Source organism: Rhinoraja longicauda, chromosome 8 (assembly GCF_053455715.1).
Source record: "Rhinoraja longicauda isolate Sanriku21f chromosome 8, sRhiLon1.1, whole genome shotgun sequence".
In the NCBI taxonomy this organism is placed as follows: domain Eukaryota; kingdom Metazoa; phylum Chordata; class Chondrichthyes; order Rajiformes; family Arhynchobatidae; genus Rhinoraja; species Rhinoraja longicauda.
Window position 1 is genome coordinate 46,449,849 of NC_135960.1, and position 24,047 is coordinate 46,473,895.

Sequence of the window (24,047 nt, forward strand, 5' to 3'; positions counted from 1 at the left end):
TTAGATGGCGCAGTGATCAATTCAGCCACAATTTGCCCTACAGTTCAGTCTGAAATACAAGCATTAAGTATCTGTGTTGAGGCCAGAATAAATGAACTTCATAAATTTCAGTTCTTAAATTTATAAAATTCATAAAATAAATTTATCAGTTCCTTAGTTTGACTTTATTAATGTAGTCGAGAAAGGCTTGAATAGCATGCCAACACTTACCAGTAATGAGTTCCCTCATTTCAGCATCCACAGTTTTTCGTAACAAGCGCAATAAGGCTGGGATTCCCCCAGCATTCTTCACAGCTATTTTATTGTCATCAGTTGTTCTTCCATAAACCAGATTGCGAAGTGCACCACATGCATTCTTCTGTACTTCAAGGACTTTATGATCCAGAAGATCAACTAAGTATTTAATTCCACCCAATAAGCACACCTTGGGCAAACAAGCAAGATTATATAACTTGTCTTCATTGTATACAAAAAAGGATTTTGATTTTCTGTTAATATTTTCAGATTAAAACAGTACAATAGATCATAAGATATAAGAGAAGAATTAGGACATTCAGTCCATCAAGTCTGCTCCACCACCATTTCATCATGGCTGATTTATTTCTCCTTCTCAACCCCATTCTCCTGTTTTCTCCCCGTAACCTTTGAAGCCTTTACTAATCAAGAACCTATCAACCTCTGCTTTAAAAATACCCAATGACTTGGCCTCCACAGCCATCCGTAGCAATGAATTCTAGATTCACCACCCACCGACTAACAAAATTCCTCCTCGTCTCCATTCTAAAGTTACGTCCTTTTATTCTGAGGCTGGGACTCTCCCAGCACTGGAAACATAATCTCTACATCTACTCTATCTAGAATACAATAGTGATCGTACAAACATCAAAAGGTACAAACCTCTTGAAATCATGGCCATTTGCCATGAATTCAATAGTAAAGCTCAGTATCAGTACCATAACAGTAAAGCATTTCACTGAACCTTGGTACATGTGACAATAAAATATCTTTGAATTATAAATAGATTGTGATAAAATCAGAAAATGAGAACAAATTACAAGAGCAAACCTTAATAGCCTTCTAAATCTACATTGTATGCTGTAATACTCCCCAAGGGTTATTGAGATCAATGAGAAAGTGCAAAAGCGGTCAAAATGGAACATTCAAATTTTTCTGACCGCCAAAATGTCAAATTGACCATTGACAATTTAGCATTTCCATTTTTGGAGATTTTATTTTGAAATTAGTTGAAGGAGCAGCAGAGTGGATCACTTGCCTGTTTCAGAACATGTCTGATTTTGAAATAAATCAAAGGAAAGTCAGCCTCTCCAGTGAAGGGCATCGAGGAAGAGTTACTTCACTGTGAGCAGCTTGATAGTTAGGTTTAAAATTGCACCCGTGATATTTTTATGTGTTTTATAATTTATTCCCACATTATCTCATTCTCTTCTTCAATTGCTTGGATCATCCAAACACCATTTAGGGATCATCTGTTTAACATTATTTTTCCAGTGCAGCATTGTAACTGGCTACTAGCTTTGCCCTGCATGCTTTTCCAGAATTAATTACAGAGATTGAAACTTTTCCATGCCTCCACCAAATTATATGGTGTTTGAACTTAATCCTTAGCTTGCCCACATTAGATTTTGAAGTTAATATTGGCTTTTGCACACACAAAGCTCAATTGATCAAGCATCTTTGCTTGCAGAGTTTTTGTAATAATGTAAAAACAAGAGCTATTTCCTGCAAATGCAAAATAAATCAGATTAATTTCAGTCTTGTTTCTTTCCTGCATCCTCTAGGATATCATGCAATCATAGAGATTCAAAACACACCACCAAAAACATAATTTATGCTGTTTTTGATTTCCCATGAATGACACTGTTTGCATATTCCATATATCCATTACATTGCACCTACATGCAAGCTTAACCACTTAAAATTAACTGCGTAAAATGACACCAATTAAGAAAATCTGTTAAGAAATCTTGTTCATTACCACAAACTTCGAAGTCCTTCAATAAAGATAACACGAGAAACAATCATTTAAAGCTTCTTGCCAATACAGAATAGGGATCTATCTAGCAGTCAGGATGCTGGTGAATTCCTATCATTGTGTGGCATGCAGTACTTTGGATGGACAGCTTAATAACATTACGGTTAATCAGTAGTATCATCTGAATCTGCTAATTCAGTGACAATGGTTTATTATAAATCAACAAATAATTGCAGCTGCAACAGGTAAGATATACAATGTCCCAAAGGTAGTTCTCAAATTCAACTCCAGTTGCACCTGCCTTGGGTCTTTCCCTATGCTATCAATTGATTGCAATTGAAAGATACAGCATAGAAACAGGCCCTTTAGATTTTTAGATTTAGAGATACAGCGCAGAAACAGGCCCTTCGGCCCACCGGGTCCGCGCAGCCCAGCGATCCCTGCACACTAACACTACCCTACCCCCACTAGGGACAATTTTTTACATTTGCCCAGCCAATTAACCTACATACCTGGACGTCTTTGGAGTGTGGGAGGAAACCGAAGATCTCGGAGAAAACCCACGCAGGTCATGGAGAGAACGTACAAACTCCGTACAGACGGCGCCTGTAGTCAGGATCGAACCTGAGTCTCCGGCGCTGCATTCGCTGTAAGGCAGCAACTCTACCGCTGCGCCACCGTGCCGCCCTTTGGCCCACCAAGTGCACACCAACCATCGATCACCCATTCATGCTAGTTCTCTGTTATCCTACTTTTGCATCCACTAGAAGCAATTTAGAGTGGTCAATTATTCCGCAAACCTGCATGTCTTTGGGATGTAGGAGGAAACCGGAGCACCCAGAGGAAACCCACACTATCACGGGGAGAACGCGAGAACTCTGGCGCTGTAAGGCAGCAACTCTACCCCTGCACCACTGTGCCTCTATCATTTAGTCATGAGGGCAGCCACTATGCTAAGAGGGACAGATTAATAATACATCGAGCATGTCAAAGGCATGCAGAATTTTATTCAACCACATTATGCAACTGAGATATCCTTTGCTTCTCAACATCAGCCATATAACAAATTGCGCAAAGGCTGCAAAATAAATTTAGCAAGAGCAGTAGCATGTACCTCAGAATGATACGTCAAACAGGTGAATCAATAGGTCATGCAGAAATGTAGACAGAAGCAAACAATCCCGCAAAGTGCTGATCTCAAAGTTCTGCAATCCAGCCAGATCCAAGAAACTGATTATCAGAACTGAATGTCCAACAACCACACGATTAACAGACATGTTGCAGAGGGTTTAGAACATAAACAGACAGATCTGGGTGTCAACCAAGATTAAGGAGAATTTGGTACCTTGAATTCAGCCTAAGTGACCAAGAATAGATTCTTGGGAGACACCAGAAGCAATGGTACTTTGGTGGAAGAGAAACCATTGCTGCAACTGATCTGGTGAAGTTTGGTATTGAAGCAAAATAATGAACCAAAGAATGTTCTGTACATCCAGAGAACTGATATGTAGTCACATTTCTTAGTTTTATTTCCCCTGTACCAATGTCCTTTCTCCATTTGCCTTCTTGTAATAATTAAAAGCTTTTCTAAATGGATGTAGATTGATTTAAAAAATCAGCTGAGTTAAGCTTATTTTCCAACTGCAGGAGTTTTCTGATTGAGAAAATCACTGCAGTGAAGACAATTGGGGAGAGAAAGGTATGCATTAGAAATACACTTAATTTACAGGTCTTTTAATGTAAATATTGGAATGATTATTACTAAAAAATTTAAAATCTAATCTTAATAAGGTGCAAACTTTTGCAGGTGACTAGTGTTGTGTAGCAGTGCACATTATGCAAGCAGCAGAACGTAGAATATTACAGCACAGGAACAGGCTCTTTGGCCCACAATGTCTGTGCCGATTATGATGTCAAGACAAACTAAGCTCATCTGCCTGCACATGCTCTATATCCCATCCAATCTCTGCATATCCATGTGTTTCTCTCCTGAGAAATAAAACACAAGTTCTTTGCATTTGAATCATACCTCGGTTTTTACTTTGTTATCTCCAAAACAGAGGTGCTGTAAATAGGCCGCTGCATTAGCTTGAACTGAAGGAAACTGGTGTTGGAGCATATGAATCACTTCTGGTAATTCTGGGTCACGCCATGCGAACTCTCTGATTTAAAACAGAAAAGAGGACATAAACAAGAGTAAACTTCTTCTTCAAGCAGACCATCACACAAACCAGCCTCCCTTACGTTGACTTCACTTGTACTTCATGCTGCCTCGGCAAGGCTGCCAGCAGAATCAAGGACCAGTCTCTCCCTTCTCCCATCAGACAAGAGGAAAACGCGTACCTCCAAATTCAGGGACAGTTTCTTCCCAGCTGTTTTCAGGCGGCTGAACAGTCTTCTCACCAGCTAGAGTGCAGTCCTGACCTCCCATCTACCTCATTGGAGACCTTTGAACTATCTTTAATCAGATTTTATTGAACTACAATGTTAAATCTTGCACTAAATGTTGTCCCCTTTATCTTTTATCTGTGCACTATGGATGGCTTAATTGTAATCATGTTAGACCTTTCTTTGAGTGGATAACACGCAAACTAAAGCTTTTCACTGTACCTCAGTATACGTGACAATAATAAATTAAACTAAACTAGGCAAATTCATTTAGAACACTTGAATATAAAATCTAATTACTTAATACTTGAAGTTCTTCCAAGCCTTTATATTCTTCAATGCTCTCTTAGAATTTTTTTAACGTATGCCATTTTATTTTCTGATCTGGAGTTTTAAAAATGATCTTTTTGTTCATGACAAATTTTATCTCCCTGCAGAAATTATGATTATGAACATTCAGGGTTCTCTCCCGCAATTTTGATTGCCATTTTTTGGTTCAATGCCCCATGTATAAACATTTGTCGTATTCTAAGATTAGAAATGTGATATGCTTTACTTTTGGTTAATATTTTCTGCTTTTCTTTAAATAGCAAGTATTGCATAGAATTATCTTAATTTCTCACCAGTTTATTACTGTAGATTACTCTGGAGTTGACTGCAAAACACAATTTATCTGTGATCCTATCCATTATTCCTTTTTTCATTACTGCTGCCTCTTGCTCTGATGGCATAGATACAGCAAATTGGGCTTTCACATTTGTAATTACCTTGTGACATGTGCAATGAATCAAGCCTGTGTCAAGTTCAGCAAGGTGCTAGGATGGCTGGATTTACTGAACCTGTTGATTTAGTGAGTAGTTTAGTTTAGAGCTACAGCATGAAAACAGGCCCTTCCATCCACTGTGTCCATGCCCACAAACAGTCATCTGTTCACACTAGTTCTATGTTATACAACTTTCACATCCACTCACTTACACACTAGGGACAATTTACAGAAACGATCCCGCCTGTCTTTAGGATGTGGGAGGAAACCGGAGCGCCCGGAGAAAACCCACACAGGTAGAACGTGCAAACTCCACACGGACAGCACCTAAGGTCAGGATCGAACCAGGGACTCTGGTGCTGTGTGGCAGCAGCTCGACCCTGTTTATTATAATTCAACAATATAACTGCAGTGGGTAAGCTACATAATGTCCCAAATGTTGTTCAAAAATTCAACCCCATATTACACCTGCCTTGGATCCTTCTGTATGCTGTCAATTGATGGGGATCTTGTTGTAGTTTCATCAGGTGGAATGCTATAATGAAGTCTAGGGTAATTAGATTCAGTTGGCCGGTACTGGGGCACTCTGTACGGATCACCAGAATTGCCCACAGAATTCAGGGTAAAGTTGTTTCTTTGGTAAGTCATTGTGCTACGCTGACTAGCTGATCGTTGTAGGTTTCCAATGGCTATAAATACATAAAAGAAACACATTAGACAATTCAAACTTTTTAACACCAAAAACATTTACTTTGCAAACAACCAGGATTTTAAAGAAAACACAATTCGCAACTTTTCTATCCCTGATCTTAACAGTTTGCAACTCTATCCTCTCAGGCCCACACCTGTCTAAACATCTCTGGCCATTGTCCAACAATCTGCCTATCAAATAATCCCCTTGCCTGTTCACCTATTACTGGCTATGCTCTGCCATGCCATTGAATCATACAGCGTGGAAACCAGCCTTTCAGCCCACCTTGCCCACATTGACCAACATGTCCCATCTACTATATTCCCATCTGACTACTTTTGGCCCATATCCCTTAAAACACGTCCTATCCATGTACCTGTCTAAATGACACTTAAACGTGGTTAGAATAACTGCCTCAACTACCTCCTCCGGCAACTCGCTCCATACTCACCACCCTTTGTGTTAAAACGTTACCCCTCAGATTCCTATTAAAACATCCCCCCTCATCTTAAACCTATGTCCTTTGGTTCTTGATTCCCCTACACTGAGCAAGAGACACTGTGCATCCACCTGATCTATTCCTTTCATGATTTCGTGCACCTCTATAAGATCACCCCGCATTCTCCTGTGCTCCAAGGAATAGATTCCTAGCCTGCTCAACCTGTCCCTATAGCTCAGGCCCTAAATTTCTGGCAACATCCTCGTAACTCTCTGCACCCTTTCGAGCTTGACAACATCTTTCCTATAACATGGTGGCCAGAACGGAACACAATACTCTAAATATGGCCTCACCAACATCTTATATAACTGCAACATGACCTCCCAACTTCTACACTCAATACTGACTGATGACGGTAAAGTATTGCCCCTGCCCCTCCTTTTTTCAAGCTTCCTTTCCCGTCCCCCTAAAATCATTCTGAAGAAAGGTTCTGAACCGAAAAATTGCCCATCCATGTTCTCCAGTGATGCTGCCTCGCCCGCTGAGTTACTCCAGCACTTTGTGTCTACCTTTTGAATAAACCAACGTCCGCAGTTCCTTGTTATCACACTAACTGGTTCAACAAGTGGCAATACTAATTGTACAAAGGCAAGTCGTTCTTCCTTACTAAGGAGTTCAAACTAATATAAAAATACTAAAACCATGAATAACAGATAGAGGTTTATTTTAATGACCTCTGCTAAAACAACAATTCTAGCACTAATTTGTTAATGTTAACTACCAGCAGTTACTTTAATACTTCAGTGAAGAGATAGAATACATATGAACATAAGAACATAGGTTCTAGACGGACTGCCTGCCCCTCCCAAACCTGTTCTGACATTCCATATTATGCGTCCTCTTCCAAGCGTAAACACATTCAAACAAGCTCTGTACTTGGATTAGAATTAATTTCTTCAGTAGCCCATCTCAATCTTGATCTTAAAAGGGAGGAACTATCTTTACCTGATGCTGCCCGAAATACTGCAGTTTGTGTGCCGTGATGAAGCTCCACGCCTGCATGGCTGGGGCTGCAAAACACGGGACTTTGAAGCGTTCTTCCCTCGTAGATAGGAGTTATATGTAAATCAGGTGACATGGCTGAACGCATTTCATTTCCCAGTTGACTATGTTGACTCGCATATGAACTACGTAATCCTAAAACAAAACAACAGAATCCATGGTTGGCCGATTAAAGCGGATTTCATTTGGAATACACAGATGATTACACACAATCTAATTCGCATAGAATCAGTCAGACAAGAGTCTCCTGTCACCAATAAATCTCTGATGGAATTCAGGAGAATGTAGAATGAATGAATACCAAGTGTATAGCTGAGGCCAATACCACTGACAAATTTAAGGGAAAGTTAGACACAAGACATAAAGGAATGGAGGACTGAGATATAAACGGATAGAGACGTATGGGGCAAGTGAGTTGGTATTGACTATTTGAGCCATATGGCCTATTTCTATGATGAAGATAGTGTCCTAAAAGATGTAGCTGCAATTTGTTTAGTATAGCTAAGAGATACAGCATAGAAACAGGCTCTCTGAATCCAGGCTGACCATCTGTCACCCGTTCACACTAGACCTATGTTATCCAACTTTGTCATCCACTCTAGAGCAGGGATGTCAAACTACCGCCTCGCGGGCCGCATCCGGCTCGCGAAGGGGGTCCAATCCGGCCCGCAGGATGATTTGGGGGAAACAAAAAGTATATTCACGACCATTTATTATGTATCGCCCTTGCCACTCTCCCCCTCGCCGCTCTCCCCCCTCGCCGCTCTCCCCCCCTCGCCGCTCTCCCCCCCTCGCCGCTCTCCCCCCCTCGCCGCTCTCCCCCCTTCGCCGCTCTCCCCCCCTCGCCGCTCTCCCCCCCTCGCCGCTCTCTCCCCCCTCGCCGCTCTCCCCCCCCCCTCGCCGCTCTCCCCCCCTCGCCGCTCTCTCCCCCCTCGCCGCTCTCCCCCCCCTCGCCTCTCTCCCCCCCTCGCCTCTCTCCCTCGCCGCTCTCCCCCCCTCGCCGCTCTCTCCCCCCCTCGCCGCTCTCTCTCTCTCCCTCGCCTCTCTTTCTCCCTCGCCGCTCTCCCCCTCGCCGCTCTCTCCCCCTCGCCGCTCTCTCTCCCCGCTCTCCCCCTCGCCGCTCTCCCCCCCTCGCCTCTCTCCCCCCCTCGCCTCTCCCCCCCCCTCGCATCTCTCCCTCGCCGCTCTCTCTCCCTCACCGCTCTCCCCCCCTCGCCTCTCTCCCCTCGCCGCTCTCCCCCCCTCGCCGCTCTCCCTCCCTCGCCGCTCTCTCCCCCTCGCCGCTCTCTCTCCCTCGCCGCTCTCCCCCTCGCCGCTCTCTCCCCCCCTCGCCGCTCTCCCCCCCTCGCCGCTCTCTCTCCCTCGCCGCTCTCTCCCCCTTGCCGCTCTCCCCCTCGCCGCTCTCTCTCCCTACTTACCATGGCTGATCTATTTTCTCTCTCAACCACATTCTATTGGCTTCGTTCTCCCTGTAACCTAATCAAGACCTATCAATCTCTGCCTCAAAAATACCCAATGTCTTGGCCTCCACCGCTGCCTGTAGCAATGAATTCCACAGATTCACCACCCATTCCTCCTCATCTCCATTTTGAATGCATGATCTTTTATTCTGATGCTGTGACCTCTGGTCCTAGACTCTCCTATTACTGGAAACATTATTTCCACATCCACTCTATCTAGGACCTAGATACCAATCATAAAAGTAATGCTTGCTCGGCAATCTTCTTCATAAGAAACAAAATTCGCAAAGTGAAACACTTTGTAGTTATAGCAGAGACTGAGACACATGAGAGCAGGTTGAAAAAACGAAGGCAACGAAAGCTGTGGGAGCTCGCGCGCATGTGTTCGCCCGTACACAACTGATCCGGCCGGCATGAAGTCGCATTTTGCCCATTCTGGGCCATGACCTAAAATGAGTTTGACACCCTCTGCTCAAGAGGCAATATACAGAAGCCAATTAACCTACAAACCCACATACTTGTGGGATGTGGGAGGAAACCGGAGCACCCAAAAGAAACCCACGTGGTTACAGGGAGGACATGCAAATTCCACAGACAGCACCCAAGGTCAGGCTCAAGCATGGGTTTCTGGCACTGAGGCAGCAGCTCTACCAGCTATGCCACTGTTAGAAAACAAACACACAAGGAACAAACCTAGTTGGCCTCGACCACACCAATCTCCTTGTAGAATTACATTTGCCAATGATAACACTCGTAGAAATGACCACCGCCCAATCCTTTTTCGAGACTAACTGCCATCTTCATACCATATCAAAAGGTTCAATAGTGCTTTATTTGTCACATGTGCAACTGCAGTGAAATTCTTCTTGCATATTTGCACTTGCAGGCGCCACCATGATTTGAGGCCATTTCCACAGTCCAAAGTCTGGTCTGTCCGCGCACTCGGTCTACTGGAGTGGTTCCCGATCCAGGTACACCCCAGGCTCCTGCAGGCCACTCCGTTGCCTTCAACTGGATCGGCCCACGAACCGACATTCCTCCTCGCTCAGCCATCTTTGTGTCCCAGGGGTGCCTCCAGCAGCTGAGCTTGCAGGCGCTGCAGGCCTTACCCCGATTCACCCTCCTACCGTCCCTTGCTCCTCACGTCCGACATCTCCAGCTCCCTCCCGTTACCATGGTCTGCCTAGTCTTTGGGTCCTCTGTGCTGGTTCCTGCACCTCGGGAAGGCCTCTGAGGCACGACACTGCGGGAATCTGGTGGAATCTTGTTAAATGTGTTGCGAATGAGGGCTTCATAGTATTGAGATAACTTATTTAAATATTCACAAAATCATCAATATCTGTCCTAGGATTTGAGCTTCAAACCATCTAGGGATGTCTCATCTCCTCTGAAGAAGCAGACCAACATATTGTCGACGTGCGGTGGGAAGGGGAAGCAGTACATTTTTCCCAAGAGTGAAAATGAAGTGTTCATTGCTCCAGAGAGTTGTAAGCTTGCAATGTTATAACCCTTTCTCAAGGTAAAATAGATATGCTCAGTAACTATGTCCTTCAAGTAATGATGGGGAAATTCAGAAACAAGTTAATCAATGCAAATTATGCACAATTAATTTGACTGGATAACAAGGACTAATTAGTTAAAGGCACTTTAGTTAAAGAGAACGTTGATCTTGAGTGATAGAGGGCTGATTAAGGTATTGTGCTGGAAGAGTATATGGATCTTGACTCCCACACCTGCGGCAACTCTGTCCACAACCCACTGTTTAAAAACTCTCCCAAAAGCTGTTTGGTGACCCAAACAAAATAGGATTAAAAGAGACAGCGGCAGCACACATACAGAATTTTAAAATCCTGCACAAGAGGTTGAATGTCAGCAAGATTGTGAATGACTTCAGGAAGCAAAGCAGTACATACATCCAAGAACTGCAGATGCTGGTTTACATCTAAGATAGACACAAAATGCTGGAGTAACTCAGTGGGACAGCAGCATCTCTGGAGAGAAGAAATGGGTGATGTTTCGGGTCGCTGAGTTACTCAAGCATTTTGTGTTCCATTATATATTGATGTCGCTGAAGTAGAGATGGTCGAAAGCTTCAAGTTCCTAGGAATAAATATCATCAGCAGCTTGTCCTGGACCAGCCACTTCGAACCTATGGCCTAGAAAGCACATCAAAGCAAAGTGATTCTTTAGAAGACTTAGGAAGTTCGGCATGACCCCAACAACTCTCACTAATGTCTACAGATGTGCAGTAGAAAGCATTATCGGGATGCATTGCAACCTTGTTTGGGAACAGCTCCATGCAAGACCACCAGAAATTGCAGAGTTGTGGACGTAGCCCATATCAACACACAAAGAAGCCTCCCTTCCATTGCCTTCATCTATACTTCACGCTACCTCAGCAAGGCTGCCAGCATAATCAGGGGCCAGTCTCATCCCGGTCACCCCCTCTTCTCCCCTCTCCCATCAGGCAAGAGGTATAGAAGTGTGAAAATGCATACCTCCAGATTCAGGAACAGTTTCTTCCCAGCTGTCATCAGGCAACTGAACGGTTCTTTCATCAGCTAGAGTGTGGTCCTGACCTCCCATCTTCCTCCTTGGAGATCTTTGAACTATGTTTGATTGCACTTTATTGGACTTCAATGTTATATCTTACACTGAATGTTGTACTCTTTATACTTCACCTGTGCACTGTGAACGGCTTGATGGTATTCATGTGTAGTCTTTTCTATGACTGGATTGCATGAAAACAAAAGCTTTTCACTGTACCTTAGTACACGTGACAACAATAAACTAAACTCAACAATACATCTGTCCATGCTTAACTTTTACCAAACTTTCTCAACAAAGTCTCCTCAGTAAAGCTTTCAGACTTCTCCAATTCATTCAAAGGCTTGTTAACCACTAATTTTCTCCTCTGTTCAGTCTTGATGTTAAAGATAAAATAAAAAAGCATGCTGTTCTTCCAATTTATGTGCTAGATTTAATTATAAGATAATTATAACTGTTATTTTAACAATAATTAGAACTATGTGCTATTCTGATTGCTTCATTACAGGAAGGCGTTGGAGAGGGTGAAGAAGAGGTTTAACAGAATATTGTCTGGTTTAAAGAGTAATAGCTACAAGGAGTGGTTGGACAGACTTGAATTGTTTTCTCTGGAACATGGAGGTTGAAGTATATAAAATTATGAGACCTGTAATTAGAGTAGACAGTCAGAACCTTTTCCCCAGGGTGGAAATGTCAAAGGCTAGAGGGCATAGCTTTAAGGTGAGAAGAGGAAAATATAGAGGAGATGTGAGAGGCAAGTTTTTTTTGCAGAATGGCAGGTGCCTGAAATGAGCTGCCAAGGGTGGTGGAGGAGACAAAAATAATAGCGACATTTAAGAGGCTTTTTGATAGGCGCATGCATATGCAGGGAATGGAGGGCTATGGATTGAAGAGATTTGTTTAACCTGGCATCATGTTTCGCACAGACATTGTGGGCCAAAAGGTATGTTCTGGTGCTGTGTTGTTCATGTTCTATAATGACACATTTTGCAATTTTTTTAATTTTGCAAGAGCTTGATGCTAATCAGTAGAAATCGGCCTCTTTCATCAAAGCATATCTCATATGCCACCTCTGAAATTCATTTTTCTTCCTTGCTTTATTATTCTGTGCAACTTTTCTGTAAAACAAATTCCTTTAATGCACCATCCCTCTTCTCATCTCTCTTATTTTTTCTTTGGCATTATCTCTGGAAGCATATCTTTTGAAATCTGGTGCATTTTAATTTTCTTTTGATCTAATCTTTGAAATTAAAATATTCCCAAGAGGATGAATTAAAAACAGTAAAAACACTCCAGAGGAATATGATTAATCAGGACAACAGCATTCTATAGAAATTGCTTATTACTTGTGCAGTGATTAGGTATGGTTATGAATGCAGAAGTGAATCATTCAGGAATGGTTTGAGATGATGTGTGCCAATTAACAAATCTTGTTACCATAGAAACCACACTGAATTAAAGGTGTGACAAACAAATACTCCTGAACCATTTAAGATAGCCATGATATTTTTTCAACATGCTACTTGTGGCACAGCGGTGGAGTCGCTGACTTACAGCACCAGAGATCCGGGTTCGATCCCGTCTTTGGGTGCAATCTGTACAGAGTCTGCACATTCTCCCTGTGATTGCATGGATTACCTCTGGGTGCTCCGGTTTCCTCCCACATCCTAAAGACATATAGGTTTGTAGGTTAATTAGGGGGTTCTGTAAATTGTCCCTGGTGTTTAGGATAGAACTAGTGTATGGGTGATCGTTGGTCGACGCGGACTCGGTGGGCCAGAGGGCCTGTTTCCACGCTGTATCTCTAAAACTAAAATGCAACTTAAAACAAAAAAAACTAAAATGATGACAGTAGGAAGACAATTGAAGTGGAAGATGTGCTGAAAGAAAGAAGCATATTCTAAATGTGAGGAAAGTAACTCACAATAATAAATAGTGACAACTTGTAGCTTGGTCTCCCTCCCCTAAACTGCACTTCCCAAAAGTAAATTGTTTAAACAATTAAAAAACTTGAAAAAACAATGAAAACATTTTTTAAATCTCCCACCCCATGAAAATCATATTCCTTATAAAAAAAGATCCACTAAACCAACTCTGGGAGAGTATGGACTTTAACAGGAGCTAGACAATCAAAAGGTGAAGTCCAGAAAGTCGGTGTCATTTAATAAAGATGTTCCTTTAAGTTTTGTATTATTTCCACAGGAGAAAAATAATGCTATTTTGTTGAGTGCTAATTAGAATATTTGTTGAAACGCTGTTAATTTAGTGGAAAACAAATAGAGCAAACCATGTTGCCAAATCTTGCTGATACATACTGACTCTACATGAACAGGCAATTAGTCCAGAACTTCCACCACTGCATATGTCCCAAACCTACTGAATGACAGCTCAGATTGGTGGTCTGATCCATTGGCTGGGATTTCTGCAGCTTGGAAGAGGAGGTTGAGGTAGTGAGAACTTTAGACTTTAGAGATACAGCGTGGAAACAGGCCCGCGGCCCACCAAATCCGCGCCCACCAGTAATCACCCTGTACACTATCACTATCCTACACACTAGGGAGAATTTATAATTTATAATTTACAGAAGCCAATTAACCTACAAACCTGTACGTGTTTGGAGTGTGGGCAGAAACTGGAGCACCCGGAGAAAACCAACATAGTCACAGGGAGTACGTACAAACTCCATATAAAATTAAAATGCACCTGTAGTCAGGATTGAACCCGGGTCACTGACAGCAACCGGGCAGCAATCTACCGTCACTGTGCTGCCCAACAGAGAAGATAAACCCAGGCGAGTCAGACCTACTGTTGAATTGGAAACCCATTGATGACTGAAGAACAACAGCTACTGGGGTATATTTATTTTGCTTCACCTTAAATCCTTTTGTAAGTGCTTGGAGAGGGACCTCAGGTGACACATCATTTAACCATCAAAATAACCTTTTGCCTGAATTGATGAATGTTGCATTTGTGTGTCCTTTCATAAAAACAGACCTGCAAGGCTGTCTGGCCGCGTTGGAACCATCCGCTCATAGATTTCAGGGGACTGAAGACAATAAAAATCACCGTCAATGGCATGAGACCTTTGAAGCGGTGCCACCATTCGTTGGGGGACAGCAGTCATTGTGGACCTTGCTGGAGAGGGTGATCCGGTTTGACCTTGGGGTGAAGTGTTTACTCTCGTCTGTACGGCTGTTAAGGCGAGGGGCGAACCCATTCTCAGTGAAGAACCCAAAGTCTGATACGGAGAGGTTGCCCTGCTGGAATTAGTGAGCTGTCTTGTAACTGAACCAATTCGTCTGATGGTGGCTGGTGACGTTGATCGCTGGGCAGTACGTGGCGAACCTGCTCTTTGAGCTGGCAACGTGGAGGACAAATACACTGTCGAATTATTGGACCGAGGTTCCGTTAATACTGGCGAGCCATACGCACTCCCGAGCGACGTTCTCAGAGATCCCCTCGATGGTGACACTCCTGTACCATATGATGGTGACTGTGTTCTGGATGGGACTGAGCTAACCCTCCTCATTGCCCTACTTGTGGTAACAGCGACATTCATTGGACCCTGTTTGACAAAAGATGATGCCAAATTATTAACTGTTCTGAAAAATAACACAGACAATAGCATGCACAATATAGCTGCTCAGAATTAAACTGGGTTTCCAATCAAATAAATTATTTCTTCATTACATTCCTTATCTGCTAATCACCTACATGAAAAAAACGGAATGAAATATTTAGTTTAATGATACAGCGTGGAAACAGGCCCTTCGGCCCACCGAGTCCACACGACCAATAATCACCTGTACACTTATTCTATCTCTCACATTAGGGACAATTTACAGAAACCAATTAACCTACAAACCTGCAACTCTTTGGAATGTGGGAATGTGCAGCATCCGGAGAAAACCCATGTGGTCACAGGGAGAATGTACAAACTATACAGACAGCACCTAAGGTCAGGATCAAACAGTCTCTGGCGCTGTAAGACAGCAACTGTACCGCTGTGCCGCCTACATTTGTATTGAATCGAGTTCTAACCACCATGGCCATGCTCTCATCTTGCTACTACCATCTGGAAGAAGGTACAGGAGCCAGAGAATCATGACAACCAGGTTCACGAACAGCTTGTCCCCAGCAAACATCCGGCTCTTTAATACTACATACTAACCACTACCTTAGCAACTATGATCTACAGTGGACTTTGGTTTTGTACTATTATGGTCTGGTTACCCACTATTACTGGTTATTAATTTATTGTATTATTGATTATTGTATATTTATTCATGTGTTTTGCAGTATGGGCCTGTACAGCTGCAGCATGTAAGAATTTAATTGTTCCATTAACGGCACATATGACAATTAATCACTCTTGCCATTGATTTCATAAATTAGGTAGACACTGCATTGAAATAATAGTAATCCAGGGATTAATAAAGGCACTGTTCTGGAACCTTTTGCAGGGTAGATGAAATGTATATGTTGCTTATATTATGGTGTAAATTGTATTTGTCTCGCACCAATTTGGTAAACAAATCAGCATATATCATCCATCCATTTTATTTTAAACTTCCCACAGTTTAGAGCGCTGGAAATGGACTTTTTTCCACTTTCACTAATATATCCAAGACAACTGGTTGAAGCAGGTAGGTTACCATGAGGAAAAGAAACAGGGTAAAGATGGCACGGAGGAGGCGACTCTTTGCATGCTGGTCCCAGAGCACGGTCAACTATCAGCTAGCACGGTGACGCAGCGGTAGAGTTGCTGCCTTACAGCGTCAGAGTCCCGGGTTTGTTCCTGACTACGGGTAATGCATGGAGTTTGTACATTCTCCCCGTGACTGCGTGGGTTTTCCCCGGGTACTCTGGTTTCCTCCCGCACTCCAAAGAAGTCTATATTTGTGGGTTAATTGATTTCAGTAAAAATTGTAAATTGTCCCTAGTGTGTAGGATAGTGCTTGTGTACAGAGATCACTAGTTGGCATAGACTCAGTGCGCCAAAGGGCCTATTTCTGCACTGTATCTCTAAACTAATCAGCCGATAGTCACCCCATTCTTTTAGATCGTCTTTATACCTGTCACTCTGTATCTTTCCCTTTGCTCTTAGTATTGAACTTGAGTTTGACAGTTGTATTTAAGTATTATCTGATCTGATTGCAAAGCATGCCATACAGAGCCTTTCTCTGTACCAATACACGTGACAACAATATACTTGAACCTAAGCCATCATATTTTAGCTAATTGAATTAGCAAGTTGACACTTAATTTGATATATAGCCCATGAAAAGTTTGTATTAATTCCATGCTCAATGTAAAATGCAACTACTACTGCAAGAAAATTGAGTTTTAAATATGGAGTTCAGCTCACCTGTCACAATTAAAAATGCAACACTAACTTTAAAGTAAACTCTCAATTGAAAAAATCAGTGCAGCTGATTGGAGCAACACCACAAAGTGCCAGGACTAAATCCTAGCTTTGCTAAATTCTTGGTCTCATTCTCATCATAGTAGGGAGACATCTGCTGGAGATGACATCTCTTCACAGGATGACGGCAAATTTAGGCTTAATATTGTCAGGTGTATTGAGGTACTGTAACAAGCTTCTGTTTTGCATGCTATCCAATCAAAGTAGATAATGCTCCAAATGAATACAATCAAACCAAAGTCAAGTACCATAGGTAGAGCAGAGCAAAAGATACAGGGTGCAGAATATTGTTCTCAGCATTGTAGTGTAACAGTTCCAGAGACAAAGTCCAATGTTGGCAATAAGATAGACGTAAATTGGACAGTATCCCAGCTTATGGAAGGACAGTCAGAGAGTGGTGAAGGTGTGGAATTCTCTGCCTCAGAAGGCAGTGGAGGCCAGTTCGTTGGATGCTTTCAAGAGAGAGCTGGATAGAGCTCTTAAGGATAGCGGAGTGAGGGGGTATGGGGAGAAGGCAGGAACGGGGTACTGATTGAGAGTGATCAGCCATGATCGCATTGAATGGCGGCGCTGGCTCGAAGGGCTGAATGGCCTACTCCTGCACCTATTGTCTATTGTCTATTGACCATTCAAAAGTCTAATAACAGAGAGGAAGAAGCTGTCCCTGAGTCTGGCAGTACGCGCTTTCAAGCTTCTGTATCTTCTGGCCGACGGGAGCAGGGAGAAGGAATAGCCGGGCTGGGAAAAGTCTTTGATTATGTTGGCTGCTTTCCCACGGCAGCGTGGTATAGATAGTTGGTAAGATGGGACTCTTTTAAACAGATTTACCCATTAATGTAATAACTAACAATATAATAATAGTATTTCTATCTATACTTGTATAAAACTGCACTTTTACTAAATCAATATTCAGTTATTCTTTCACGGCAATGGCACACTTTTCACACAATACTGCAAAATACGAGTTTGGAACTTTGCCAGTTCATCTCAACTGCAAACAGAACATTAATTTCACACAATTTTCAGATTACTTTTGCATCTCATCACTAAATAGACATTATCTGTAAAAAGAGTTTTGATAATGAAGCAGAAAAGATAAGTTGCTGAGTGTTTCCAGCATTTCTGCTTTTATTCCAGATTTCCGACTGGAATTTTTTGATTTTCAATTAAATGTAAAACAGGCTTTGTCAACGACTTTTATAAATTCATAGAACCGCACAAATATGTTGTTTTTTTTTACATTCCCCTGTGATGTTGGTTAGAATTAAGGCCGGATGTTTCCAAATTAAGTATTGATTTCAGATATGTCAGACTTTGACATGGATTGTCACGCCCTGCTTTAAACATGCCTCCTAGATCAGGGATGGCACAGAACATAGAAAAGTACAGCACCGAAACATCACCTATTCCTTCTCTCCAGAGATGCTGCCTGTCCCGCTGAGTTACTCCAGCATTTTGTGTCTACCTTTGATTTAAACCAGCATCTGCAGTTCTTTCCTACACAAAGTACGGCACAGACTCAGGCCCTTCGGCACACGATGTCTGGTCCGGACATGATGCCAAGACTAAATCTGATCTGCCTTACGTAATTCATATCTCTCTACTCCCTGCATATCCATATCCAAAAGTCTCTGAAATGCCGCTATTGCAGCAGCACTCACCACTCTGTGTAAAAAAAGTTGCTCTGTACATCTTGTGTCACCTTTCCCCCCCTCACATTAAAACTATGCCTCTCGTGTTTGATTTTTACATCCTGGCATAAAGGTCCTGCTTGTCTACCCTATCTATGCATCTCATCATTTTATATACATCTATGAAATCTCTCCGTGACCTTTGACATTCCAGAAAAAACAATCCAAGTCTGCCCAAACTCATCTTGTAGCTAATATCCCCTAATCCAGGCATCACTCTGTTAAACCTCATCTGCAACCTCTCCAAAGCCTCCACAGCCTTCCTGTAAAGGGGCAACCAGAACTGCGTGTAATACTCCAAATATGGACGGACCAAAGTCCTATTAGATTTTTACTATTAATTTGCATAAAGCTATAGTACCTGGCCTATTGTCTGTCCCTCTGGCCTAGAATTTCGGATTAGGTGATTACTGTTGGTGCTAATATGAACAGGTTCGTGTAGACTTCTTGGGATAGCCTTGATCAAATTCTGGCTGCTGTAGTAACTGCCCGTGTCCTGGTAACCACTATCAGAATAGGAGTTAATTTGCGTAGAGCCTCGCGAGTTTCCGATAGATCCTGAAGTTAAAGCAGAAATGTATATTTGGTTAATATAAAAGCGAACCGGAGGAAAAATGAATAAAACCGCATTTTGTTGCAACAACATTTTTTTAAAAATCTGAAATGCTGACACGCTCTTGATACTTAAGATTCATATACAACAGACCCTCACTTTCACAAAGAGATGTTTGTTCAGTTCCGAGAATTGGCAATTGTTCACGTCCTGTCTCAATAGTAAAGGAATGGGGATGTGCGCCTTCCGAAACTCTACATTGATTTATTCCTCCAGTTAGTTCTTCTGCAAGAAAAGATGAGAGGTCTTCAAAAATAAAGACTTTTTGCAGAAATGTACGATATTACTTAAAAAGTTAATATACAGGTCCACTACTCATTTTCCGGCCACTGATGATCTGGCGCTTCCTTTAATCCGGACAAAATCACAAGAGCGAACTTGAAACCCCTCCTCCCCCTGGCAAGCGTTAGGTGGATCCAGGTGAAGAAGAGTAGATTTTTCCTGGACGGTCACCCCCAACCCAAAAGGATATACGTTTTTTTCAAAGGGATTAACCACAAGGAAATCCTACACTCGCTGCCTATCCTGCTGGTCACCCATCTACTTTCCGCCTGCACCGTATGTGTGACCACCTCACCATAACTCTTCTCTATGAAACTATCGGCCTCCCAGATAAAGAAACAAAAATCTGCAGATGATATTTAATACAAAAAATGCTTAAGTAACTCAGCAGGTCAAGCAACATCTCTGGAGAACATGGATAGGTGATGTTTCAGATCGAAACCCTTCTTCAGTCTGATTGTAGGGGGGCATAGAAGCCAGAAAAGGAGAGAGGCAGGATAACATGGGACGGGTAATAGGTGGATGCAGGAGAGGGGGGGGGGGAAGGGGGGGGGGGGGGGTTGTAGGCAGATGGTTTGAACAAAGGTCAGAGATAAAAACAGAAGGTGTGAGACGGGTTTGAACCGTTGAACATTATGAAGCCAGAGGGAGGAAAGTTGTGGGGAGAGGGGGGAAGAAATAGGTGGGCGTCTTGGTGGGGCATAGAGGAGGGAAGGGGGTGGGGGGAATGTGGAGGAGAAAAGTGGGGATGGATTTCGGGGGGGTGGGGGTTGGTTCGCGGATTACATAAAATTGGAGAATACCCAAGCGGGATATGAGGTGCTGCTCCTCCAGTTTGAGTGTAGCCTCCAAATGAACCTGAGTACGTTCAGCTTCAACCTCCTGTTCCTTCATGTGGTCAGTCAGGAGCTGCAGTGGGACGCACTTCCAACTGATGTGCTCCTCAAGGAAGGGGGAGGATTTCCTGACCTCTCACATCCTGCAGGAGGAGCATACCGCTACCCTAACTGCCATCCCCACTGCACTCAGACCAAAGAGGAACTGGTGGGGAAAAAAACCTCTTACCTTGTCTTACTTACACCCTACCTCCGTTCATCTTCCTGGCCAAAGTCTTAGCACTTACCCTCAAAACATGGCATTTACCCTCAAAACATAGCACTTCACCTCAACCTCTCCCCAAAACGGTCACGCTGCTGGTCCCTGCCTTCCTTTCACTCTCTTTGTGTGAGCAGTCAACCCCAAACACTGACGGCTCGGTGTTAAATCTCCCACGTTGTTCCCCCTCTCAGCTACTCACTCGCTGTTGAAACTAACCTGGCCTCTCGCTAACGCATCCGTGTTAAATCTCTTGCGCTGCTCCTTCTCTCAGCTGCTCACTTGCTGCAGAAACAAGAAAGTTCTTGTACACACTTTAGCAATTTACTCCACTTTTCCGTCCTTTACACTGTCACTATGCCATCTATGATTAAGATCATTGAAATTTCACGGCACCACTACTGTGTAGCTCTTGCTCTTTTGGCTTCTATACAGAGGTAGGAAATTGGGGATATGAATCTGAGGGATGGTGCGGGAATAGATCAGTGAAACTGATACGAAATTATCACAGGGAAAAGTTGATGCGCTACTATTCCATATTTGTCAGAAATGCCGTATTTCTCCAAACCTTTCTTAGCCAAGTAATTGTCCAAATGACTTTTAAATGTTGTAATTGTACCCACCTTACCACTCCCTCCTGCAACTCTTTCCATATATCCACCACACTGTGTGGAAAAACTAGGTTCCTATTAAATCTTTCTCCTCTTACCTTAAACCTATGCCCTCTTGACTGAATTTCCTGGGAAAAGACTGTGGCTAATCTCCTGATCTATGTCCCTCATGATTTTATAAAGCCCTACAAGGGTTATAACTTTCCAAATATTGACCAGGACTGCAATAGCACTCATGGCTTGCTTAGGGTGGAATTTGTTAAGTGTGTTCAGGAAAGTTTACTCAGTCAATATGTCAAGAGAAGAGACAAACTTCAATCTCCTCTTGGGAAATACAGCAGGGCTGATGACTGATGTATTACTGGGAGAGCACTGTGGGACCAGTGACTATAATTCTATTTGTTTTAAAATAACTATGGATAGGGCACGACTGGTCCAAATGTTGAATTCCTAAATTGGACCAAGGCCAATTTTTATAGTGTTATAAGGATTTAACGTTCTACACTCCAGGGTCAAAAGACCCAGTCTTCCCCTTAACAGTAATATGCCAGCCCTTTACTCTTTTACTTTTAAAAACCTCCCAGTTTTGGGTTGAGTGATCACCCCCCCTTCATCAACAACAAATGTTAGCCGCGGAACTGGAATCATAAAGTTAATAGTTCAAATCCCTAGCCCACTGCTGGCCCAAAGTCTACATTGATATCTAACAAACACATTTTAGACCTAAAATCCACATTGATATCTAACAAAGCGGTGTTCTCTTCATACTATACTATACCAAGGGAACATGACTTTGTTAGAGGTAAAAAAAGACATAAATGCAGGGGTAAGCAGTGGGTCAGGCAGCCTCTCTGGAGAACACTTATCCATGTCTTCCATACATACTGCTTGACCCGCTGAATTACTCCAGTACTTTGTCTTCTATGCAGGATTCTGGCATCTGCAGTTCCTTGTGGCGATGTCTGGGTTCCTGAAGAACTGTTACAACAAATTTAAATTGGATATCATTGACCTGCTAAATGTTGGATTAAACAATTTTGTATTTAATTTCCTTGTATCAATCATAAAGATTCAAATGTTAAAACCTCCGCAGTAAATCTGTGCAGTATGATTTGGCACGAGTATTGGAGCAGGTATTAGGCAAGGGAAACTACTGAATGTGCAGAAATACCCGAGGTTGTTTATATATTAAAAACAAATATACACACCTACTCCCTCCATTTCTTTAAAACCAATACATTTTCTGAATAAATTCTCAGAATGTCGTGAATTTAACCTCTCAGAAGCAGTGGGGCAACATTCTTGTTCCGCACAGTTATTGATTTTCTCACATAACAAAATTCAAGTCAACTTGATGATGTGCCATGACATCTGTTTCTTTGAGGTGCTGTCATGCAACCATTTGCAATTATTAAACGCATAAAGGTCGGTAAATTTTCCCACAGGCAATAATAATTGTGAAGTTATACACCTGTAGGACTGTGGGCGGCACAGTAGCGTAGCTGGTGGAGCTGCTGCCTCATAGTGCCAGGGACCTGGGATCGATCATGACCTTGGGTGCTGTCTGTGTGGAGTGTGCCCGGGCTCCCTGTGACTACGTAGGTTTCCTCCGAGTGCTCTGGTTTCCTTTCACATCCCAAAGACGTGTTGGGTTGTCGGTTAATTAGCCTCTGCAAATTGCCCCTAATGCATAGGGAGTGGATGAAAGAGTGGGATAACATGGATTTAGTTTGAACTGGTGATCGATGGTCGGCATGGTCTTGGTGGACGCAAAGGTCAGTTTCCATTCTGTATCTCTAAACTGAAGAATTCTCAGTTGCTAACACACATGGCTTGCACCCAACTACTAGTACGATTATTCTCATATGATTTAAAAACATTGAACTTTGGACACTTAGAGGAGTGTTCATAAATTTCAATTGAGGCATACGAGAGATGACCTGGTCAGATGCACTTTTAAAGAAGTGGGTTGAAAGGTGGAGAGAAGGAGATTGAGGTGCCATGGTTTAAGTCAGGAATTCCAGTCTTGAGGACTTTGACAACTGAACGAATGATAGTCAATTGTGGACCAATTCTTTAGTTACCTTTAGAACCAAGATCACTGGTGTCTCAGTAGATGAGCAGGAGAACATCAAAATGCTTACAATTGTGCATGCCTAGAGGCCAAGCTCCAAGCCATCGTTCACAGAAACAAAATAAGAGAATCAGCCTTGCATTGAATGTCTGAACCAACAAAGATGCTGCCATTACACCACATTACTCTCAGACAATACAAATTCACAGCAAGAGCTGAAGATATGCAATATTCCAAGATTCGGGAGTCAATTTCAGTGAAGGCAGGTATCAACCTCACTGTTAACACACCGGATTATTTGAAGATTAAGATCTCTAATTTGGAACAAAACTTGTGGTTTATGCCTCTGAGATTTGGATTACCTATAACAGCACTGTAAAAAGATCACTAACAATGCAAAATCCTCCAAATTCATCAGTCTTCACAAAAGCACAGAGAAAGGCTGGGATCACTCCTGCCTTGTAGACCGCTAGTTTTGTCGCAGGCTAATATCCCCAGCGTGCAAGGACAAAGATTTTCCAGATTCAGTGTTGGGCATGCAGGCAGCCTTGACGATGTCACCACTCACTCTTGAGAATTCCTAGCCCATTGCTTCTCTGAATTGATGAGGATCATGCTAGGGGAGCATGCAGACACCTATGTAAGCAGTGGGAGTGCATCACCTCAACTACTACACAGCTACCAGCCCCATGATGCATCTCTGGCCCAATCTGCAGAAGAATCTGCACTCTCATATTGAACCCATCAACCACCATGGAACTCTTGTAGCTGAGTAGAAACCAGTCATCTCAATTTCAAGAGTCTGCCTAAGAAGAATTAAAACCAGCAACACTCAAGTGGCTAGAATTTGGATTTGGGATAGGGTAAATGCACAGAGTATTTTACCCAGAGTAGGGGAATTAAGTACCAGGGG

The 24,047-nt window shown here is 42.7% G+C and overlaps 1 protein-coding gene across 7 annotated transcripts in view; it reads right to left on the bottom strand.

Moving 5' to 3' along the window:
* Window positions 1–24,047, bottom strand: part of pkp4 (plakophilin 4) — a 132,305-nt gene that overhangs the window by 38,154 nt on the left and 70,104 nt on the right. For 3 of the 7 annotated variants that reach the window (XM_078403849.1, XM_078403846.1, XM_078403847.1), the window contains exons 5-11: window positions 19,166–19,318; window positions 18,821–19,017; window positions 14,338–14,908; window positions 7,280–7,471; window positions 5,617–5,833; window positions 4,023–4,155; window positions 211–424 (exon numbers count right to left, since the gene is read on the bottom strand). In XM_078403849.1, coding sequence (XP_078259975.1) covers window positions 211–424; window positions 4,023–4,155; window positions 5,617–5,833; window positions 7,280–7,471; window positions 14,338–14,908; window positions 18,821–19,017; window positions 19,166–19,318 — 1,677 coding nt within the window. The remainder of the gene's footprint in view (window positions 1–210; window positions 425–4,022; window positions 4,156–5,616; window positions 5,834–7,279; window positions 7,472–14,337; window positions 14,909–18,820; window positions 19,018–19,165; window positions 19,319–24,047) is intronic. The other 4 variants (XM_078403852.1, XM_078403851.1, XM_078403853.1 and 1 more) reach the window with 3 other exon arrangements.